General features: G+C 43.8%; 1 protein-coding gene across 1 annotated transcript; it reads right to left on the bottom strand.

The window, feature by feature from the left end:
* Positions 1-3,295: 3,295 nt before the first annotated feature.
* Positions 3,296-22,151, bottom strand: PDC (phosducin). Its single transcript, XM_038144842.1, has 4 exons — positions 22,070-22,151; positions 7,450-7,533; positions 5,620-5,780; positions 3,296-4,535 (listed from the first exon to the last, which is right to left on the bottom strand). Exons 2-4 carry the CDS (start codon positions 7,508-7,510, stop codon positions 4,011-4,013), a joined length of 747 nt encoding a protein of 248 aa, XP_038000770.1. The 5' UTR covers positions 7,511-7,533; positions 22,070-22,151; the 3' UTR covers positions 3,296-4,010.
* Between the last annotated feature and the right edge of the window lie 274 nt (positions 22,152-22,425).

The following is a 22,425-nucleotide window of genomic DNA, read 5'->3' on the forward strand; positions in this document are numbered from 1 at the left end:
GAACTGTCTTTTGTCTCTCTCTTTTTTTTTCCTTTTTTTTTTTTTTAAGGAGAACAGGGTTTGCTTTTGGTGGTAAAATACAAAACAATTGCTCTTTAGTTGCCTGTAACACAAAACTCAGCCACAGAAGTGAAGTACAGCATTTCTGACACCAGAGAAGAAAATTGTCCTGAAACGCTCATTCTGCAGTTCTTGTTTAGTACTTGTGGTGTCAAAAATAGAGCTTGTTGGGATGTATTATTCCAGGGATCCCCTTGCAAAGAACTCTTCCTTTTTTTTCTTCCTCTCTGCAAACTTATTCAGTGATTAGTAAATGATCCTTTTCTTTGTGGTCATGGTCAAACTAATCCTTCAGTTTAGAACTAACGATATCAGGGATCTAATTTTCCAGTTTGGGCTTGGAGGAAGGCAAATAAGGAAGTTGCTCTGGTGGAGATTTCAGGTATAATATAAGAGACAGTTTGAAGTACCATCTGTGCAATAATAAATTAATCAACCCTGTCAAAGAAGAAATGAGTAATTTGACTTGTACCTACATTGAGCCTTCCAGTCATCCTGCCATGAGGAAATTGTGGATGTAGAAGAAAGCAGGTTCTCACTTGTCTAAGAATTACAGGACTAACCAAGAGGGGATTTCATTGTCCCATCCTTTCTTCTACCATTTTGTACTGTTGATAGAGTAAGATAATGAGGGTTTAGGATAAATTAAAATGTGTGTGTAAGAGAAAAGGAAAACAGCCTTTTAAAAATCTGTTTCCTGACTACTGCATAACTCTAGCTCAGGTTTCATTGTACGTTTATCCCTTTCCTACCTGTATAGTACCCCAAAGCTTTCAGTCTGAGAAAACTCCACTGTGACTGATACTATGTCCATGATTGCATGATACGTATTTATTTTAATATGTAAGGGTTCAGAGGAATGGTTTGGACTTCCACATCTGAAAATCAGGCTCTTCTAAGTATAGTTCTAAAATGTATAGTACAGCATAGTTTTACAGAATCATTATTTTCTGTGCCATGGGGTTTTAAAAGCCTCAGTGGTCTTGGTTACTTGATCTTGGAGGTTTATAATTCCTCACATCTGAGGGCAGCATTTGGCCTGGTAAGTTGTGACAAGTTGTGATGGTTTGACCCCAGCTGGCGACTAAGGACCACACGGGGCTTGTTCACTTCCCTGGGGCAAGGGGCAGGAAGGTTGGAGCAAAGATAAAACTCTTGGGTTGCAATAAGAACAGTTTAATAATTGAAATAAAGTACAATATAATAATAATAGTAGTAATAATAATGATGAAAATGGAGATAACAAAAAGAGAGAGGGGAGTACAGTCCAGACAGATGAGTGACCACAGTGCAGTCCCTCCCCACCCACCCACTGATGCCCAGCCCCTCCCTCAGCAGCCTTCAGCCCCTCCTGGCCGACTGCCCCAGTTCCCAGGCTGGCATGGCATCCCCTGGTGTGGAATATCCTCTGCCCAGGGGGATCAGCTCTCCCAGCCATGCTCCATGCCAGCTCCTGCTGCAGCTCCTCACTGGCACAGCCTGGGACACTGCACAGTCCTTGGCTTGGGGTGAGCTCTGCTCAGCAGCAACTGAAGCATCAGCGTGGTACCAAAATGATTCTGTACTGAATCCACAGTCCTGTCCAGGCTGCTGGCAGGAAAAATAACTGTCCCAGCTGACAGCAGGACACTAGCACCTACCAGAGGCTTTGCTCTCAGTCTGAGTGAGCAGCAGTGACACCAGTGATAATTTGTTCCCCCCTCTGCTCCATCACAATATTTGGGGCCTCGGGGTCTCTGTGACTTTGAGTCAAAAGGAAGAGTAACCACAGCCCAGGGTAGCAGGAAGGCTGCTCCCATGTGCTTATTGTAGCATTTACTGTTTGCTACTCAAAAACCTTCATACAATAATAAATGTTTGAGTCAAATCTTGCTTTTTGTTTTTAAGGTTGTTTTTTTTTCCCTGCAGAAACTGACAACTGCTGTGATCAGAGTACTATTTGCAACTTCATTAGTCATGAGCTTCTGTTGAGGCTTGGTGCCACATTTGTATTTGCTCTTTGGTTTTTGTTTTTAAAATTACAGGTAGAAGAAAATCCTGCTTAAGCACGTTTAATCTGCCTCTTAAATTGGAGTGTCAACTTATTTCATACAGTAGCTGTAGGTGGAGCTTCTGTGGTGTTTTTGTTGGGGTTTTGTGCTTTCAGCCTTATTCTCAAAAAAATGAAGCTTATGTGATGAGGCTGCTGATGTACACCCTCATAGCTTTTAAACCAAGCTGGATAAAGAAGGAAAGTTCTCACGGAAGTTAAGTTCCCACAGCTTACATGGAGGTTTTTTTCTGTGCAGAGGATAGAAATTTTTCATATCTCTTCTTCAAAACATGTCATTAAATGCAAGAGAAATATTGTTCTCTGCTCAGGTAACTGGTTACTTTTGTGATGGACAAAGATAATTCAGTATTTTCTACCTAAGCTCATGTAAGGTCATTGGATTTTTGTGCTGTTGGGTGTATCTGCAAATGGTAGAGCTGCAAATATTCTGCAGACACAAACAAAATGTTAGGATGAAAGTGGCTTCACGTGAGGGGTCAACTTCATGCTTCAGTAAGGGGAGAGAGGACTGCTCCAAGGGAAAAGCTTTATTTCCCCTGGAGTTCCATCAGAAAGACTTGGGACAATCTCACTCAGCAATTTACAGCATGGAAATCATGACATTTTGGGAACATGATGTTCGAATTCTTGGTGTAATAAAGTAATGAATTGTTTTACAGGTTAGAGAAGATTGTATGAGAGATGATAATGAACTTCATTTGCACTGCTTAGTGTACATGATGTGAGGTTTCTGGAGCTCTGCTAAAATAGTCATCCATGGGAAAACAGTGTTAGAAGTAGCAATTCAGTAGCATTTTGATCAAACAAAAGAAAAATAAACAAACAAAAGAGAAATATTCTTTAACATTTTGGTAATCTCAAATATGATAAACTAATCTGTGCTGTTAAGATCTTTAGTAAGATACAGATACTTCCACCCCAATCAAATCCAGCCTTTAGCTCCGCCAGTGTGCAGAAGTCACTGAAGTGTTTCTAATGTTCAGTTGTTTTGTATCAGAGAATGTCTATAGTGAGTTTATCCCACATCTTCCTCTCAATCAGATTATAAATTGTAGTTCTTAGCAGCTTCCCTTTAACAAAACTTAAATTTGAGTTTAGTAAATATCTGGTGATACTTACTAATATTTCACATGTTTTTAAGGGTAAGGTTATGTACTACTAATATATTTCACACTTCCAGTGGCGGGTTTTGAGAGCTGATAAGCTTTATTCAGAGTTATTACATAAGCATAACATACTTTTTTCAGAAACTCACAGGCATTTCAAGTGCTGCTGCTCAGCATAGGGAGCACTGGTGAACTGAAATCAGCTGATGCTGTGTCTGTGTCAGCTGTTTGGGTGAAAAACTGATGGGAGCACCGAGCTAACTTCTCTCTTTGCATCAATATTGAGTATTAAATGTGGAATAAAATAATGACCTAGATACTTGAGCCATTTAGGAATGCAAGGACTTTGGCCTATTTATCTGCCCTTAAAATTGCTTCTTCCTGCCAAAGTTGGTAGAAGTGCATCAGGAGCCAGGACTTGCTGTAACTCCAGGACATGGAGATGGCTTTTTGTGTGCACAGGGGCATGACCACTCCTGTCCCCACTGAGATGGACTTGTGCTTTGTGGAGACAGGCATGGGCCCTCAATTTTTAATTTGCTTTTCCTATATTTCTTAAATATCACTGCTGTTCTTCCTATTACTTGTGGCTGGCATAGAGGTATGTGCAGGACTGCCAGCAGTATGTGTTGTAAGTAGAATTCGCATGCTAACAGTTAAACAGTTTTTATACCTTTATTTGTTACAAGTAAGTCAGCAAAGACGGCCTTCTCTAAGTGGGATGGGTGTTACTGACATTGGTTTACAGCTGGCTGAAGAGGAAAGGGAGGCAGTGAGGACTCTGGCTCTAATTATTCGACATCTGGCTCATCCGTGCCATTTCCCAGCGCCGGCAGCTCCCTCTCAGGTAGCAGCCCATACTCATTTAGGAAAGCCTCCACATCCACAGCAAAAAACTCCTCATTGAACTGTTCAGAAACACTAATGAAATTGCTCAGGAGCTCCCCGGCCTTGTAGACCAGCAGGGAGGGGAGCACCTCGCTGGAGAAGCGATCCCCGGCGCCCGTGCTGGAGGCCTTGATCTTGCAGAACTTGACGGTGGGGTACTCGGCCGCCAGGCAGGTCAGGCTGCTGTTGAGCGCCTCGCAGCCCTTGACGCCGTCCTCGTAAATGTGCACGATGACCGTGGTGGTTTTGTGCTCCTTCTCCACGGCCTCCAGGAACTGTTCCCCGTTCTGCAGCTCGCACAGGAAGCCGAACTTGGGCCCGAAGCTGAGCCGCTGGTGCATGTCCTGCATGCAGCGCTTGCGGTACTGCTGTAGGCAGCTCTCGTCCTCCTGCGCGGCGTGGATCAGCTCGTACTCCTGCATGCTCATCTGTGGATATCCAGAGAGGGAGGTGAGGGACTAGGAGCTGGAATGGGGACAGACCCACTCTGGAGAGCACCAAAAGCTGAGCTAGAAGAACCATCGCTCCCTGCAGTGGCTCCGGGAGGTCTTGTTGAGAGACAGGTGAAGATCCTGTCTCAACGCTTGCCTGTCAGCATGATGGTACTGAAGGTAGTGGCCACATCTGGCAAAAATTTGTGGATCTCAGAGCTGGTGGAAATTTTGCCAGTAGTGAGGCAGCCTTAATGCCTGTGTTATTGGGGGTTTGGTTCCCCTCTGTTTCAGAATCAGTAAATGATCATGAGTGATGTTCAGGCTCAGAGATCTATCCTGACTTACAGGTTTTTAAACCTGTTAAAAATTATCCATAAAAATTATCCATATCTATTAATCAAGGATAGAGCATTGTGGCAGGGAAGGGAGGAACAGAGGTCAAGCTATGCTGTGATGGATGTGAAATACACTGCTTGTTTTACTGAAGTTACCCTTTGCTTGAGAGAGGACTGGATAAAGAGAATCACAGAGCCACTACTTAAGGCTGGAAAAACCCTCTAAGATCAACTCCAACCATTAACCCAGCCCTGCCAAATCCACCTCTAACCCTTGTTTCTGAGCACCACAAGCCTATTTTTTTGGATTCTTTCAGGAATGGTGATGCCATCAATGTCTGGGCAGCCCCTGACAATGTTTGACCACCCTTATGGGGAAGAAATTTTCCTGATATCCAATCTAAGTCTCCCCTGGAACAACCTGTGACTGTTCCCTCTCCTCCTGTCCCTGTTCCCTGGGAGCAGAGCCCAACCCCTGGGTGCCCTCTCCTGTCAGGGAGTTGTGCAGAGCCAGAAGGTCCCTCTGAGCCTCCTTTGCTCCAGGCTGAGCCTCCCTGGCTCCCTCAGCCACTCCTGATACTCCAGCCCCCTCCCCAGCTCCATTGTTTTGCACACATGTTCTGCCTGCATTGTGAGAGCTCTGCTAAGTTACATGGAAATTGAGTGGAAAAGTCAAGATTTTTCTACCTTGTAACAGACATGTTTTATACAGAGCCAAAGTTAATTCCTTTTGTTTATCTTACCTTACGGCAGAATCTCTCTCTGGTGTCTTTGTCATCTCTGCTGAAAGATCTGTGTGGTGAAGACATTTGTCTAAGCATTTCTTTCTTACTCAGGGGTAAGGAGTCTCCATCTTCACTCTCTAATTTGAACTTCCTCCAGTCGTTGATCACACCTTTGGGCCCTAAGAGAGATGAAGCTGGGTGAGAAAGTGGCTGCAGCAAGAGGTTTCCTGAGAGGTTTGTATTCTTTGCTGGTTTGTCCTTCTGTGCCTCAGTTTATCTGTCCCTACTCCTTCCAAAGCACTCTCCAGGAGTGCTGAGAACCAGAGCTTTTGGATCAATGAAAGATGAAAGAAGAAAGAAAGAAAAAAGAAAGAAAGAGGGTTTTTCTCACCTGGATCACTTTGGTGATCTGGTTCCCATCAGGATACTTTGGAAGGATTTTGGTGAACTACATGAGCAGTTAACATGGGTGAGGATGTAGAAACATGATAAAACTGACAGGCTGGCTAAAGGTGGTGTTTTGTAGACAAATGTTTGATTTCTTGCTAAACAGGTTATTTGAATATTAATTTAAATATTTAATAAAATTTAAATATTAATTGTGCATAAGGACTCGGAGTAAAACTAAGAATGCAGGACATTTGACATTATTTTTAGAAACCCCAAACAATACCTGCTGCAATGGAATAGTATTCCATATGATAATTCTGATTGTAATGCAGATCTTGGTCTTTGGAGCTGCTTGATTAAACTGCTTAGATTTGGAAATTGGGAAAAAAAAAATCAAAATTCCAGTGCTGTTTATCTAAATGAAAACATTTAATCTGTATCTTGGATTATAAAGCAAAAACAAAGAATATTTCAGTGTTTTCAGAGGTGAAGTTTCCTATGGAAAAATTAGAAAAGGCTGGGTAAGCAGCTCAAATTTTCACAAGGAAGATGTGATGAAAGTGAGATGTGGTATGTGTGTATATTATATAAATATAGATGGGTTTTTTTCATAGAATGGTTTGGGTTACAAGGGACCTTGAAGTTCATCTCATTCCACCCCCTGCCATCGGACACCTTCCACTAGCTCTGTTGCTCAGAGTCCCATCCATCCTGTGCATATATCATAATCTTGGCCAACAGCAGCAAGGCTGGTTGGGAAAGAACCCCGGAGTTATTACAAGAGCTACATTCATTATAGCTCCAAGGAAAAGAAGCCCTTGGAGCAGAGGGAGGGAATGATTGGCATCCTGTTACCTGGCAGCAGGGTGGGGGAGTTGCAGACCTGAACACAATGTCAGTACTTATAAAAATCCTGGTGATTGAGCACTGGATTAAAAAGAATGATGGTTTTGAGTGAGGCCTCCTTTTAAAGCTTCTGAATGCTGTGCTGTGTTTGCCACAAGGGGCATTTTTAGCACTGAGTGTTCCTTCTGTAAGAAGGAAAAAATAATTTTGCCTTTCTAGTGAAATGTTATCACCTAGCTCTAATGTGGGTTTTGTTGCTCTTTTGTTGTCTTCTCCCCTGGAGAGCAGAGTGAAGCAATAAACCACAGGAGTGAGGCAATAAACCAACAGGAGCCATGTCGGGCCATGGCTCTTGGTGGCTTTGTCAAGTGTCCCCTGCGTTGGTCCATTGCTTCAGGTTTGAGGAGGAGCAGCCCAATTTTGTAAATTACAATTTTTGTAATTTGGTATTACCTGCCCTCCATGGGAGCTGTCACTTGCCCCAAAACTCCTCATTTCCTTTGGAACCTGGGTTTTTGTGCAAGAGGTTTGGCCACTGGAATTCTGGACTTCCCCAGTGAACACTGACAGTTTAACTTATTTTTGAGAAAAAATCCCAGTTAGTTTCCTTGCCTGTGTGCGTTGCCTGTCCTTCAAAGTCTTCTTCCAAGCTGGTGTTCGCATTTTCTTCCATTTCAGTGGCTGGAGTAGGAGATGCTGCAAGTCCCAAAGGGAGAACAGTTAATAACAGGATAGCAAAGCTTGCAGCAGGTACAGCACAGTGTGTAATTTCCTGTAGCTGGTGAGTATCTGTGAAGATCAAAATACGCATGGTAATTATGGAGCTTGTCATTGACCCACAGAAAGCAATTGGGATACATGTCAGTCTCCTTAAAAATGTGCCTGGCCAGATTCTCAGGTGAGGGTTCCTTCATTACCTTGTTCCTTCCCAGTCACTGGAGAATATCAGGGATATGGTCATGGGAAATAGTGGGTGTAAATCTTCCTGCAATGGAAATATGTACTGAGTATTTTCTTACTTTTTTTTTTTTTTTTATCCCTCTTGGAATTGGACCCTATTAATTTTCCGAGTTCTGTAAGCATTTATTTTTAAGGGTTTCCCAAATTGCTCATTTCACATACAGAAAATGGAGCCAAATATTTGAAACTGTTGGGCAAGAGACTTCTGAACATCCTGGAGCTGGTTGGGCCATGTTTGTTGCAAAACAGCAAACTGATGGTGGTTATAAATCAAAATCACTTTCTTGTTCCACCCTTTCCATAAACCAGGCAATCCAAAGAAGTAGATGACACTCTCAGGGCACTGTGATTCACCAACACCCTTTTGGTCTCTTACAGTGGAGTTTTGGATGGAGAACCACATTTATTTTGAGTGTTCCCCACCGAGGACATGATCCCAGATTAGTGGTGCCAGGGCACTACAGAGCAGCAAGAAGCCTTAAGGCAGGTGATTCGAGTGTTCCCATTAAGTCTAGATCAGTTTCAGCTGTTCAGGTGCTAAGTTAAGCTTTGTTTGACTTCACAGTAGCAAAGATGTTCTCATGCCATGACTGCCTTATTTGAAGGCTACGGGGGTATTAGACTGGAATGACAAATAGGAATGTATCTGCCTTCATTTTTCCACAGAGCCATCAAGGGATAATGTGGAATAACGGCTGAGCAGGACACAAGGTATCTGAATCTTGTATGTATTGGGACTAAAACTGGCTGCAAATGCGCAAATAAGTTGTTCCACGCATCTACTCGTGACAATTAATCAGAACTTGTGGAAAATGTTGCAAGTAAGTTTGGAAGAAAAGCAGGTAATTAAGTAAGCTTCATTAGTATAGATTCTCTGGGTTGCTCTATAGATAGGCTGTTGTCACTGCATCGATCCAGATTACCAGATCACTTGCTGTTCCCTCAGTTCTGAAATAGAAATCTGAACTAATCCCTTCTCACTAGGCAAAACTAAGAATCTTTGCCTTGTCAGGGATGAACAGATATAAATGCTGGGTCAAACTCTTAAGTCATTCCCTTGGCTTACACGGACATCTACAATAAGCTCTTCTGGCTGCTGCTGCTGCTGCAGATTTTCTTTGTTCTGGGGGTAACAAGAGGATTTGATTCTCTGTGTGCTTTGCTGTTTCAGAGCTTTGAGCTGAAAAACACAGGGTAGGAAACTCAAGGAACTCCGTTGCAGGCTCAAACCAGAAAACTTGTCAGTGCTTTTGGTGAAACATCTCTCTTCCCAGAGGTGGGAAGGGATTGCTTAACAAATGAAAGGTCTCTGTAAAATTTATGTTACTTATCTATTGTGCCCCATAAACCTGTGAAGATTACATGAATCATAACAGCATAAAGGCTGTGTTTCACCATTCTTCTGCAGTGTGGCACGAGGCGACAGCCCTGACCGTGCACAGGCTGGGAGTGGGAACTCCTAAAGCTCAATCCTGTCCCTGTGACTGAGTGGGGCTGTGAGCTGGGAGCCAGGCATGCAAACCCTTTCAGCTCGGTGGGGCTGTAAATCCTTGTCATTCTTATCTCAGCCCCGAGAGAATGGGGCTGGCTGAGTGAGGTGTTTCCCAAGCAGGCAGTTGAGGACAAGGCACATGGACAGGGTGGTCCATGGGAAGCTGTTCCAGGCTGAGCTGGCTCTCCTCGAGGAAAGTGCAGCGGAAGCTCTTGCGTGTCGTGTGTGGGCAAAGTCAGGCAATCACTGGGCAGGGAACTCTCCCACATCCTCATCAAGGCTTGAGGTGGAGCTGGTGTGTGGCTGGCTGGGTTTTTTGTTCTTTTTTTTTTTTTTTTTTTTTTTGGGTGGTGAGGAGGTGTTGAGGCAAGCAGCATTTTTCAAAGTTAAAAATGAGCTTCCCAATAAATGGGAAGTGTGGGTGCTGCCAGCTGTGGAGGTTGTTGTTAAGCAAGTGCCTCTGTGAGGAAATTCCGTGTGTAAGGCTGAGTCAGCACAGCAGAGAGTGTCACAGAGTAGGTCAGGATGGCCCATCATGAGTGTCTCAGGTGAAAAGGTGGCACCTGCTTGCCTCTACAGGTGTGGGGACCTGGTGTGCCCGGCATGGGGATGGCTGGGACCCTCCTCTGCATCACATGGCAGCTCTTGCAAGAGCAGCAGCCCCATGGGGAGGCTCATGTGGTTGCAAGTGGGTCATCATTTGTTGACTGATAGTGTTGTCTTTTAGAAATTCCTTTAAGGTCACCTGGATAAGGTCATCAGCCTGAGCTGGCCTGAGAGCATTGTTAGGCTCAGGATTCAGAGGCAGGGATTCACTGCATGGGGATGATTTGATTCAGCAGGCCTTGTGTCCTGGAGGATGACCATCCTGGGCCATCCCAACCTCCTCTTACAGATCCTTTACTGCTTTACAGCTGATTATTTTATTTTTTTTTAATTCATGTAACTGTGCAGTCTCTCAATCCCAATTCACAGCTGGCTCAGGGTAGGAGCATAGAGTCCCCTGAGAGGGTGTTGCTTCACACAGCAGGAAGATGTGCAGTGATGGTGACATGATGATTAATGTCATCACTGGAGTTAATTATGTCTCCTAGTTCTAAGGAAGCATCCACAGACCTTCTAGCCCATCAGCTGCCATTGGTACTGATCCCAAGCATTCCCTTTGTACCGTTCTGACTTTCCAGATGAACAACAGTTTCTGACGAGGGGGAAATTGCTAATTTAGAAAATCTTTTGTGTTTTCATTAGCTTTTCTCATTAATTTTGATGACTGAAAGTGGATCCTGGAAAGTTCAAATGGGTGTAACAACTTCTTATCAGCTCTGTGGTTCATCAATGCACTAGGCCCTATTTTGTCATGCATATGGTGGCTTTACACATGTATTTTAAGAGACTGACCATTCTGTAAGTTCTTTACTTTCCTGTCTTTCTGTCAGATTTTCTGAGTGAAGAAATGGAGGAGGTTTTTGTGTCCAAAAATCTTCTTTGGGAAGAAAAAACTCAAAGGCAAAGTATAGGCCTGATGCTGCCATTTAATCTCTACGAGCTTTGGATGCGTTGTAGATCAGAAGCAGAATCCCTGTTACTGCTGCTCATTCTTTTGGTGTCCTTGAACTGGATGGGGCGGCCTTGCTACAGGGTAGAAATAAGCATTTAATGAAGTGGTTCCTTTTTATCCAGTATGGAAGAAGATGTACTGCTTAGTAGCAAAGCACAGAATCACGGAATGTTTGGGATGGACGGGACCTTAAAGCCCATCCAGCTGCCCCCTGCCACACTCAGAGACGCCTTCCCCTATCCCAGGTTCCTCCAAGCCCCATTCAAACCTGTCCTGGAACACTTCCAGGGATGGGGCATAATTTTATGCCTTTGGCCTTCACAGAGATGTCCCTGTTTACCCAAAATAACAATTTTACTATTTTTTCCTGGTCTTATCTCCTGAGGTAGCTCAGGAAGAAAGCACTGTAGCTGTGTACTTGTAACAAAGCCTTATTTAATCCTTGTAAAAGGATTGCAGCTGTAAATCCAAAATAGTGTCTTGTAATTGTGAGTTATAGTTACAGAAGAGAAGGAAAATAAAAGAAAAATATCCCTAAACAAGCTGTAAAAGGCAAGATGCATTCTGCAAATGACAAAGCCAATAAATAAAACTTGCTTTCCAATATAAGAGTTTTTGTTGCTAGTCCCATAAGTAAACATGAGTAATATTTTTCTTAAAATATAAACATGTTCTAGGCACAACTTTGCTGCCTTCCATCTGTGCAAATCTTGCTGAAAATGCTGTTTGTGTCCAGGTTTAGGTAAGCAGATCCTCAGCAGGCTGCAGGTCCCCAGTGATCAGTGGGATATTGCTGGTGAGTCGGGAAGCATGATATTTTGGGGACCCTTGAGGGGGACAGTGGAAACTGAGGGGTGTTTGGCAGTCAGATGTGGTAGGACATCTCTGTGTCCAGCTCCCTGTGGGTGGCCGCTCAGCCGGGACGTGCTCCGAGTGTTCCCTTGGCTCTTGGGAAGAGTGTTTGACCTCGAGCAGCATTTCCTTCTCCCAAGGGCTAATTTGAATCTTGCTCCTCTGCCCCTTTTCCCTGGTTCCCAGTTGCAAATTTCCCTCCCTGACTGCTCCTGTCCTCTCTCTCAAATGGCAAGTAGTAGTCACAGATGTACCTGGCACGTGGGCAGCTTCTGAAGCAAGCAAGACAAGAGAAGGAGCAGCCATGGATTTAAATGTTCAGGTTCCTGAAATTTGGGGGAATTGGGTAAAATAACATGGAACCGGAGAAGGCATCATTCCCCCTGCCTGGGCAGTGAAATGGAGCGAGTTCTCCACTCTTCATGTACCCTTGGGAGGGCCAGCAGGGACAGGTTTCCAAGAGCCCTTGGTCACGGATGTGCTGAGGTTCGCGGGAGGCGTTAGCAGCATTATGTAATCAAGATCAGTGCCGAGGCTGGGGTTCCAGCCCTTTGCTCAAGGCCCTGTAGCACCTTCCATGGTCTGCTCCTGGGCCCTGCCCCAGGGAGCAGCAAGCATGGAGCACCTGCAGCTCCCCTTGCATCACGGGCAGGAAGATCCCTTACAGGAAAGCAGCTAAAGACAGGCTTAAGAGCCAACCTGCTTGCGCTAATTGTGTCATCCCGAGGTGCAAAGGCAGGCTGATTGTGTGGCAAAATGGAAACATCCTGGGCTCACCTCAAGGAAAAAATGTGGTGCATCATGGAGTGATCAGGTCACTGTGGCTGGGAAAAACCATAATTTCAAAACACCAGGCCAGGACTTGATTTGCTAGAGAAGAGGTCACATGATGGGAATAAAACATAAGGCTGATGCAGGGAGCACGTCACTGGGACTGATGAGAGGGTTATGGGATTGGATTATTGCCTCTATCCGCTTTAGCAGAGTTATTCTGTTCTTTATTTGTGAGGCTGAAACATTTTAAATAGATGAGTCCAATGTTTCATTTATCCTTAAGGCTCTGCCAATTAGGAAATGCTTTATGTGACTACCCCTGTCTTCAATGTTGTGTTGGGCTGCAAGATCATAGGATTAAATAAACATCCCTTTCTCTTCCTCTTTGTTTTAGTCTTTTGAAATTTGGCCTATAATTATGCACCAGGAATTATTCATCTTTTCTGGATTGCACAGTTATTTCTGGATAACACTCCAAAACAGGAAATTAGTTCAATGCCTTCACAGCAATCAGTGACAGGACAAGAGGGAATGGCTTCAAACTGCTGGAGAGTAGCTTCAGATTGGACACTGGGAAGAAATTCTTGTCTGTGAGGGTGGGCAGGCCCTGGCACAGATTGACCAGAGAAGCTGTGGCTGTCCCTGGATCCCTGGAAGTGGCCAAGGCCAGGTTGGACGGGGCTTGGAGCAGCCTGGACTAGTGGAAGGCGTCCCTGCCCAAGGCAGGGGGTGGCACTGGATGGGCTTTAAGGTCCCTTCCAACCCAAGGCATTCCATGATTCTGTGGTTCTATGATTCACTTCTACAAGAGCACCACAGTTTTGTCAGGAAAGGTAGAATGCAGATATTTTAAAACAGGACTTGTTTTAATTCTTGAGGAAAAATTACAGTTGTCATTATTATGGCAATAGTATTAGTATTTCCAGTAGTTGCCATGTCCAATTTCATTTAGCATTAACCAAAAATTTTTATTTGGAAAAGCTTAATTTTGTATATGAAGTGGTGAATACCTTTCGAAACTTGGGATTCAAATTTTGGGGCATGTTAAATACTTGTTGGAGTAGCTCCATCATTGTTACTATTGTGGTGAATTATTCCTTGTTTTTAAATTATTCTGCCAGGAAACCTATAATTGATTTATCTTCTTTTTAAACAAACTTGGCTGTATCAAGCAGGGTGGAAGAGGAGGGTGGCTGGATACTGAGAAAATGTCTATTTGAAACAAGAGGGAAGAGCCAATGTTTTCAAACGCAGATTATTTAAGGGCATGAACCTCAATCCAAGTTTAACCTCAATGCCTGGCCCGATTTGTCAGATGGATTGGCCCGTTCACCACAGTGCTCTGGGAGTCTGGGCAGAGTTTTCAGTGGATATTTAGGTGTGTTTCCTTCTGAACTCCACGTTAATGTTTGCTAAAGTTGGCATTTCCTTCAGAGCCTTGGTTGGAGTTTATTGCTGTATTTAGCAAAGCCATGATGGATGGCAGAAGCCCCAGGGAGAGATTGTGCATTTTTTTTCCCCAAGCTGAACAGATGCTTGCAATGTGTATAATCCCTGAAATTTGTCAAAAATCTCTTGTGCCAGGGCTGTAACTCTGTCATTGACTGGAGACAGGTGCTTGGAGAGGTTGATGGCTGGTGTTTTCTGGAAAAGGGAAGGAACTTGAGTTTGTTGTGAGATTAATTAAAGGTCTAGAAGTAGTTACACTCTGAGGACTTTGAGCAACTCTTACTGCCCCTTTCCATCAAAAACTAAAAGATGCCTGTGGGGCAGGGCAGAGAGGAGTCAACACTTGTGAAGCTGGAAGAGCATCCACTGTCTCTTTTAGGATGGATTTGACCAAGAATGCCTCCTAAGGCTCTAGACATGCAAAAAATTGCCCACAATAAACACTTAAGAATATATTTTTGGAATTATAACATTTATTCCTGGTGAAGTTTTTTTCTAGCCTTTTTTTTTCCTCCTTAGCTGGTTGATGCCCTTTTCAAATGTGTATGTTTTGTATGTGGTTTGTATATATGAATCAGTAGGAATATTTGCTTTTACTTTTTTCATATCTATACTTTGTTACCATCATTTGGAAAAAGCAGGCTTGGCTTAGCCAACAGGCTTCCTCTAAAGCAGGGTCTAAACAGTCATTATCTCAAACTTGAGAGCTAAGCAATTTAAAAAAATGAAATTCTTCACAACAGCTTTCATATTGATGTGTTTTTTACTCCTGGCTTTCTCTGAGCATTAACATCCATCCTCGGAGATGTGTGAGGATCTCTTTTGCTGCTTTACCATCATAAAAAATTTAGATTATCTTGTAATCCTGACCCTCTCTTACTGAATAAGTGCCTTTCTCTGCAGCTGGGCCTCCTCTTTCCAGAGAAAGTCCCTGTGTGAAGGGAGAAGAGTGAACCATCTCCTGCTCTGGCACTGGGCAAACACCCTTGACCAGGGACATTCACGGACTTTGAGGCAGTTGAATTAGATTTACGCATCTTGTGGTGCTGATCTGGGTGTAAAGTGAGCCACAGCAGAGCAAGACCTTGCTGTGGTAGGGAAAGGACAGGTGACCTTGGGTGGTCAGGCAGTGGTGGAGTCCCCATTCCTGCAGGGATTCAACAGTGGCTGACCCTGGATGAGGCACTTGGCAATGCTGGGTAAATGGCTGGATTTAATGATCTTGGAGATCTTTTCCAACCTAAATTCTGTGATTCAGCTTGTGCTTTCAGGAATTTCTTGTGTTTTCCAGCCTGCTTCCTTGGAACTCTTCCTGTAGGACTGGCAGAGCTGAGCAGCAGTGCTGGCTTGTGACAGCCAGGTGCTTCCTCTTCCTCCATTCCCTTTTTAATTCTTCTGCTAAAGCATCCTGAGTGCATCTCCACATCTTAGAAGATCTGACAGAATAATTTCCTCATTTCTCTTAAATGGGAAGATCCAGAGGTAAAAGTGGTCTGTCTGTATCTGTCAAAGGCAGTGGACATGCTGTCAGGAGGATGCTGCCAGTCTGGAGTTGGGTTCAGTATATCCAAAAGAGAAAAAAATAATTTCCTCTATTGAACTAAAGCTGTGGTCAGCTGGATGTGGTTTTGTTTTTTGGTTGGGGTTTTTGTTTGTTTGTTTGTTTTTTGGTTTTGTTTGTTTTGTTTTGTTTGTTTTAATTTACTTGACCATTTACCAGAAAATGGAGTTACCGTGTAATTGATTAAATGATGGTTGCCCAGGTCCTGCTCCAAACAGCTGCTCATTTGCTTGCAGTACCAGAACTGACATTGTCTCCACGGAATGATCCTGACATCCCTGTGGAAGCTATGATTGTGTGAAGTCAGTGATAATAGGAATGTATTCCTCTGATTACCTTTATTAATCAGAAGATGAAAGCCAAAGCAGACAGGATTGTGTGGCCATTGAAAGCCCTGGAGTGTTTGTATCAGGTCTGTAACTTCCTTATATCCCAGAATCACGTCCTGGTTGGGGTTAGAAGGGACCTGGAGATCATCCAGTCCAGCCCCCACTAGAGCAGATGGATCTTATCCAGGTGGGTTTGAATATCTCCAGAGGAGGAGACTGCACAGCCTCTCTGGGCAGCCTGTTTCAGTGCTCAGTCACCCTCACAGAAAAGTTCACCCCTTTCCTGCAGAAAGCTTTCATACCATTCATGTCATTCCAGAGGCTTCATGTTTTCCTTTGCATCCTATGATTGACTTGTGATTATAATTGGTGAGCTTTCATCAGCTAATTTGTAAATATCTTTACATGTGGCTTGTAAAACTGCACAAAATTAGAATTACTATGCTCCCTTTTCAAACCCGAGGGAGGCAAGCTGGGGTTGCACTTAGGCAGCAGCTGAGGCATGTACTTGTGTTTCTCTGAGCATGTAAATAAATGTCATGATTTGAAGCACAGGCTGATGGCTTCAAATCACATGTGTTCCCTCTCCTGCTCCAAAATAGAGTTCCGATAAACAGCAGAGCAAATCCTTTCCAGGGATTTGCTTTTATTTATGTAGAAACTGGAGCACAAATGCTGGGCCAGTTTCTCTGTACACTCTTGGTTGGTTCTAAGACTTCTTCACAGGGACTGCCATGGCTCTATGCAAAAATTAATTCCAAATATTTTAGCCTCCTCCGTGCTCAGGCTATAGTTGTGTCCCCTCCTGAGAAGCCATCTGACAGTATTCTTTGAGGCTTCTGACACACACTGAGTGCAAGAGCATCAGCACCAAAGCATGTTGTAACAAGCAGGAGGAGAGACTAGGAGCTTGTTGCAGAGGAAAAAAAGGAAAAGGAAAAATAAAGGAAACAAAATAATCTGGTTGGAAAAGACCTTGCTGTAAAACCTCTCTGATTAATTTCATCCACTTCATGTGTGCACAGCAGCATCCAAATACCAATTTACCCCTCCCAGGGACGGGATTTGGAGCTGAGCCCATGGGCAGCATTCTGACTGCCCAGCTGCTGCTTGGCTCCTGCCAACCCAAGGAATGACAGCATCACTGATACTGTGGCACTAGGAGAGGGAAATGTGCCCCAATTCCTTGGGTTCCTGTGACAGCCTTGAGGGCGAATGGGAAATACGCTCAGCATAGGTGCCTGAACACGATGTTCCTGATTAAGTTACCTTCTACAGCAGCCCCAGCTCTGCTGCCCCTGGGGCTGATGTGATAAGATAAGCCAGGTCCTGACCCCTTCTGTTGGCAGCAGGTGGCCATGGGATCAGCAGGTCAGCAGGAGTCAGGACAAGAGACACTGGAGATGTTCTCATGGTGGGTTTTCTCCTCTCTGCATGTTTGTTCATGGGGCAGGATGTGATGTTTGGTTGAGCCCAAGCCTGACTCCAGCTTGTGAAGGCTGTGGCAGATGTGGGAAGTGGATGGAGGTGCAGCCCTAGCAGTGTGCTGTGCTTGGGAAAGGAGAGGAATTCCATGAGCTTTAGAAGTAATGAAATCTGATTTTCCCCCCTAGATTTCTTTTCTAATGACTTTGGCACGTAAAAGCTTTTTTGCTGTGGCTTCAGCACTAAATGGGGCTTTATTTGTGGATTCTCCAGTGCTAAAGAATAAGAAGTGAACACAAGTGAGAGAATTCCCTCTCTCTTTGGGAGAAATCAGACTCAGATACAAACCCAGAGAGCATCATATATCAGAGAAAAGCCGTGCTATTTCAGATTGCCATGATATCAGAGATTTGGATTTACTCACTAAATGACTGTTGCATCATTAGCTGTCCCAATGGAACAGCTCAACTACAAATCAGTTTTTGAAAGCCTTTAAGGTGTCTTAAAAAATCAAATCACAATTCATTTAACTATTTAACAGCACTAGATTAGGCTATATGGCAGCAAATCTATTTTAATCCCTTTAAACATTGTAGGAGAGTCTTGGGTGATGCATCAGTATTCATACTGAACAGAAGGGTATAATCAAATTTTAAAGTCCTAAAATGATTGTTACTCTGCTTTAAATAAACAGACACTTTCTAAAATTTAATTAAGTCATGGAATCATAGAATGGCTTGGATTGGAAGGAATGTTGAAGGTTATCTTGGCCCCCTGGCATGGGCAGGGACACCTTCCACTGGTCCCCTAAGGCAGATGTGGATAAACACATTCTGGTGTGAGGTTTGCCATGGGCTGTGGGTTACTGACATTACTGAGACAACTTGGTTCAGTGGCCTGAAACACTTTTTAGATGAGCTACAGAATTTGACTCATCTTGAGAGGATGCAGGCATGGATGATGGGGACCAAAATTCGCTCTCCTTGGCAGAGGTGGTCCCTGGAAGCGGAGGGCTGGAGGTGGCTGTGGTGTGGGTGCTGAGGAAGCCCCTAGGGTCTGAAGGCACTATATTTAGATCTCACACTATCCATGTCTGGCTTGTTTCCTCCTCTGGCAGAGCCTGACTTCTCCTAACCCTTTCTGAGAACTTACTTCATCCTGTTTGGCTTAAGGCTTAGTCTAGCTACTTTTAGCTAGGCCGTATTTCCAAATGTGCCTCTTGTCTGTGGCCGATGTGGAGTGTCACAATAAATAAACCTGGGCACATCCAGTGTGGAAGGGGCAAAGGTGAGCAGCTGGCAGGTGCTGCTGCCTGGGATCTGAGGACAGAACTGAGGCCTCCCCAAGGCTGGTTGTGCGTGACATTGAGTGTTCACGGGACCCACCTCTGAACCGGTGCCGACAGTGACCATGGACCCGGAGTTAACTTAGAGTTGCCAGGGAAGGTGGTTCATCATTGTGTGCTTGCAGAGAGGTGAGGTCCAAGGATTTATCTCATAACTTCCTTTAAAACACCCTCCATTTGCTTTAAGGCCTTCCTTATGGGATCACTGTGCTGCCACTGCTTTAAGGCCAGACAGCATCCCTGCTCCCAGGAGGAATGGGAATGAATGGCTGTCCTTGGCTTCTCTGCAGGTAGCTGTTTTCATGGGGTTCCAGCAATTCAGAAGGACAGGAATCAGCACCCTGGTTCTTTTATTTGGTACTTTGTGCCAGAATGCCAAGACTTTATTTTAACGTGTTTTCATCTCAAATTACAGTAAAGTCTTGAATTCCATTTAAAGCAACTCTGTAAAGTATTGCACAAATGGAATAATTCAAGAATATTTTAATTATGTCACATCCTGCACGATTTACACTGCTAAAATGGCAAGGATATGCAAATAGAAACAAATGTCATTTCCAGATGACATTTGAATGCATTACTTTAATGTTTTTGAAACAAAGAGATTGCTTTTGTGGAAGATCAGCTCAGTCTGCAGGAATCACTGCTCCTGCCATCCCTTCCCCTGATAGAATGCAGCAAGAAAAACTATATGGTATTTGCTCACTGCAATTTCCTGAATTTTTCTGATTTGTCTGATCTCTGGCTGATAGATGGGAAAGGGTTCTGGGTCATCAAAAAAGAGTTCCTTGTTTTGGTAGGCAAATATATGGAGCAATTTGTCAGGCTCATCATTTTCTCTCTGCATGTTGTTGCCTTCATTTTCCATGTCTGTCCATAACAAAAATGCCAATACAAAATTGAAATGCTTCACTTTAGCTTAAAAAAAATTATTATGTGAGGTGACATGAATTCACCAAGCCTTTCACTTGAAGTTGGAAGGGGTGGGGTTGTTTTGTTTTTTGTCAGGAAGTGCAAATCCCATAATTTTGGCCAACTCTGCTCATACCTGGTGTTGGGGTAGACCTCATTCCTCACTTTCACATTGTTTTCTTCTACTCATAGCCCTTTGATTTCCTCATTCCAGTAAGCAGCAAAATAGGAATTTCTCTGGACTGAGATGCTGACCATGGAGATGCCCTACAGCTTTGCCTGGAATTCTCTAGGCACTGAGCATTAAAGGAAGGAGCTGTGGGATGCATTCTGCTCCACACAATAATATGTTGGTTTATAGCATTTAAATCCAGGAGACATTTCTCTGTACTTGGACTGAGGCTGAAGACTCTGCTCATTCAAGCAGTTCCCAATGAAGGGTGTAATTCAGTGTCACTGTGGCTGGCCATGTGCCCTAGAGTGAGCTTCTTATGGAGTTTAAGATGGGATAGTGCTGAAAGCTGGTTACCAGAGTCTTCAGCTGAGTTCCCCATGTCCTTTGGCCACCTTACACACACCAAATCTCAGGGGCAAGCTGATTTTCTTCCCTCTCCTTGCTCACCAATGCCTGACCAAGTGGGCAGTACAGTCTCTGGAGGGTTTTTTGTCTACAGGTGCCTTGTGGGGTTGATCTGGTCTCGTATCACTGGCCATGTGAAAAAACACAATAGGTCTAAAAGATGGGATGGGAAGCTAAGGATGATGTGGATTTTTCCTAAGTTCCTGCAGTTCTACATTTAAGATTCTTCTGAAGTTGCAGAGCTGGTACCGAGTGAGAGTCACAACCTCCCCGGGCTGTCTAATCCTGGAATCCAGTGCAATATTTATGGAGAATTATTTCTCCACTGATTATATTGGTCAGGCTCTGGTTTTTGCTTTGGATGGCTGGAAGGGGGCAGGAAATGCCCTTTGGTGCTGTGATTCACCCAGGAAAAACCTTTGCAGTGGAGCTGAGGGTATGACCATGAGTATTTTGAAGGTGTGAAATAACTGTAGGGTTTTTGAACTTTATAAATGAGGAATATGGGAATCCTGTGATGGCTTCCAGACCCACTGCTGCTAGAGAGGAATTCCCCTTATCACTGGAAACCAGCAGTTGAACATCCTGGTGTATAGTAATCATCTTGAACTCTGTTATTTTCTCTCAAGCTGTATTATTTTGGTGATTATCTGTCATGCCCTAATGCATTTCCCCATCTTTTAACTGTGCTGTAATTATAATTGCTAGGATTAGACTTTTATATTTATAACAAAGATCAGCTTAAAATCCCACTCTGAAACAGGATGAAGCACTTCGATATAATTCTAGCAATCTGGTACAGATCAGCTGCAGATGAATTGGCTAGGTTTAAATTATTCTCTCTGGTCAAAAAAATGCCAAATACTTACAGGAAACCTGTAAAGCCATTGATTGTGCAGATGACACTGTTTGTGTAAGGGGGTGGAAGCAAGAATCCAAGGTGTAATTTTTCCCCAAGGTTTCTTGACCTCTCAGACCTGTCCTATTAAAAACAAGCTCACCTTCTGAGGATCTCAGCTGCCCAAAGCAATCTCTCAGGGCCAAAAAATGGGGTTTTTCTCCATCTTTTTATGTAACGCATCATTTATACCTTTAGTTACATACCTGTCACCTGCCTAAAGCTAGTTCTGTCACAGCAACTACTGAAGGAATTGTCTTGTCTAGGGTACATTTGGGTTATTATTGTTTCACACCAATATTTGTGCTCACCAAAACATGCTTTGGCAAGAAAGCAACTCTTGCAAAACCAAGCTGAGATTAGATGCCTGGATGAGAAGGATTCATTCTAAAGCTAGCATTTAGAGTTCCTTGGAAGCTCCAAAATGGGCCCAGACATGAACATTTTCTGGAGATTCTCCCAGAGGTTTGAGTCCTTCACTCACCCTTCCCCAGAGCACACGACTCCATCCCAGCAGAGGCAGAAGGAATGGTGTCTTTATATTCTCTTGCCGATCCTTATATACAGGTTAGTATTCAAAGGTAGGTTACAAAAGAGTAGAAATCCCATTTTTGAATCAAATCAATGCCAAAATCAAATAAAGAGAGACAGGATTCCACGCAAGGAATATAAAAGCCCCGTTAAATTAGATACAGGTGCCACTTCCAATAGTCTGGGCACACACTGTCAGCAGGTCCAGAATCTGATTTCTAATATATTTCCATTTCCCCCAGATGACCCCAGCTGGAGTGAAGCACGACTCACTGCCCATGCATTCATTTAAAGCACAAATAATGACAGCTCTGGCAGCTCCTTGTTCTCAGCTTAATGAAAGCAGCCTGCCAAATTCACAGCTGGGGACCTGGCAGCAGCTGTTATGTCCCCAGCCCCATTTCACCCAAGCTGCCAAATGTGAGGCTCTTCTGAGAGACCCCATCACCTACATTTCTTCATTAGAACTTTTCATACACCACTAATGCATCTTCAAAACACTGTATTTTTTTCCCCTACTGAAATCAAACTTGACAGGCAAGGTTTGATCATACAAATCATGGTACCTGAGAGGCTCAGTCACTCAGCTCCGCTGTTCCCAGGGGCTGGCCAATGTCCTTGGAGTTTCCAGGAGAGGAGCTGGATTACAACTGACCACAGTGAGACCTGGCCCCAGATTTACATCCCTCTGCAATGATGACCCTTGCAGAAATAGCTTTGGACAGGTAATAGGATTATCAGGAGGGAATTAGAAAATTCTCTTCATTAGTTTGAGCCAATGAAGCTGCAGACTGGAGAGAGGTTTAAAGGATTTGGTGCATAAATATAATTGGGCAGGGAGAAAAACAACTGTGCTCCAAGAGCCATCACAGATGGCACCTTGATATTGCAGAGCCAAGTGTATTAAAAATGTACTGATGGA

This window comes from Motacilla alba, chromosome 8 (assembly GCF_015832195.1).
Source record: "Motacilla alba alba isolate MOTALB_02 chromosome 8, Motacilla_alba_V1.0_pri, whole genome shotgun sequence".
Classification (NCBI taxonomy): domain Eukaryota; kingdom Metazoa; phylum Chordata; class Aves; order Passeriformes; family Motacillidae; genus Motacilla; species Motacilla alba.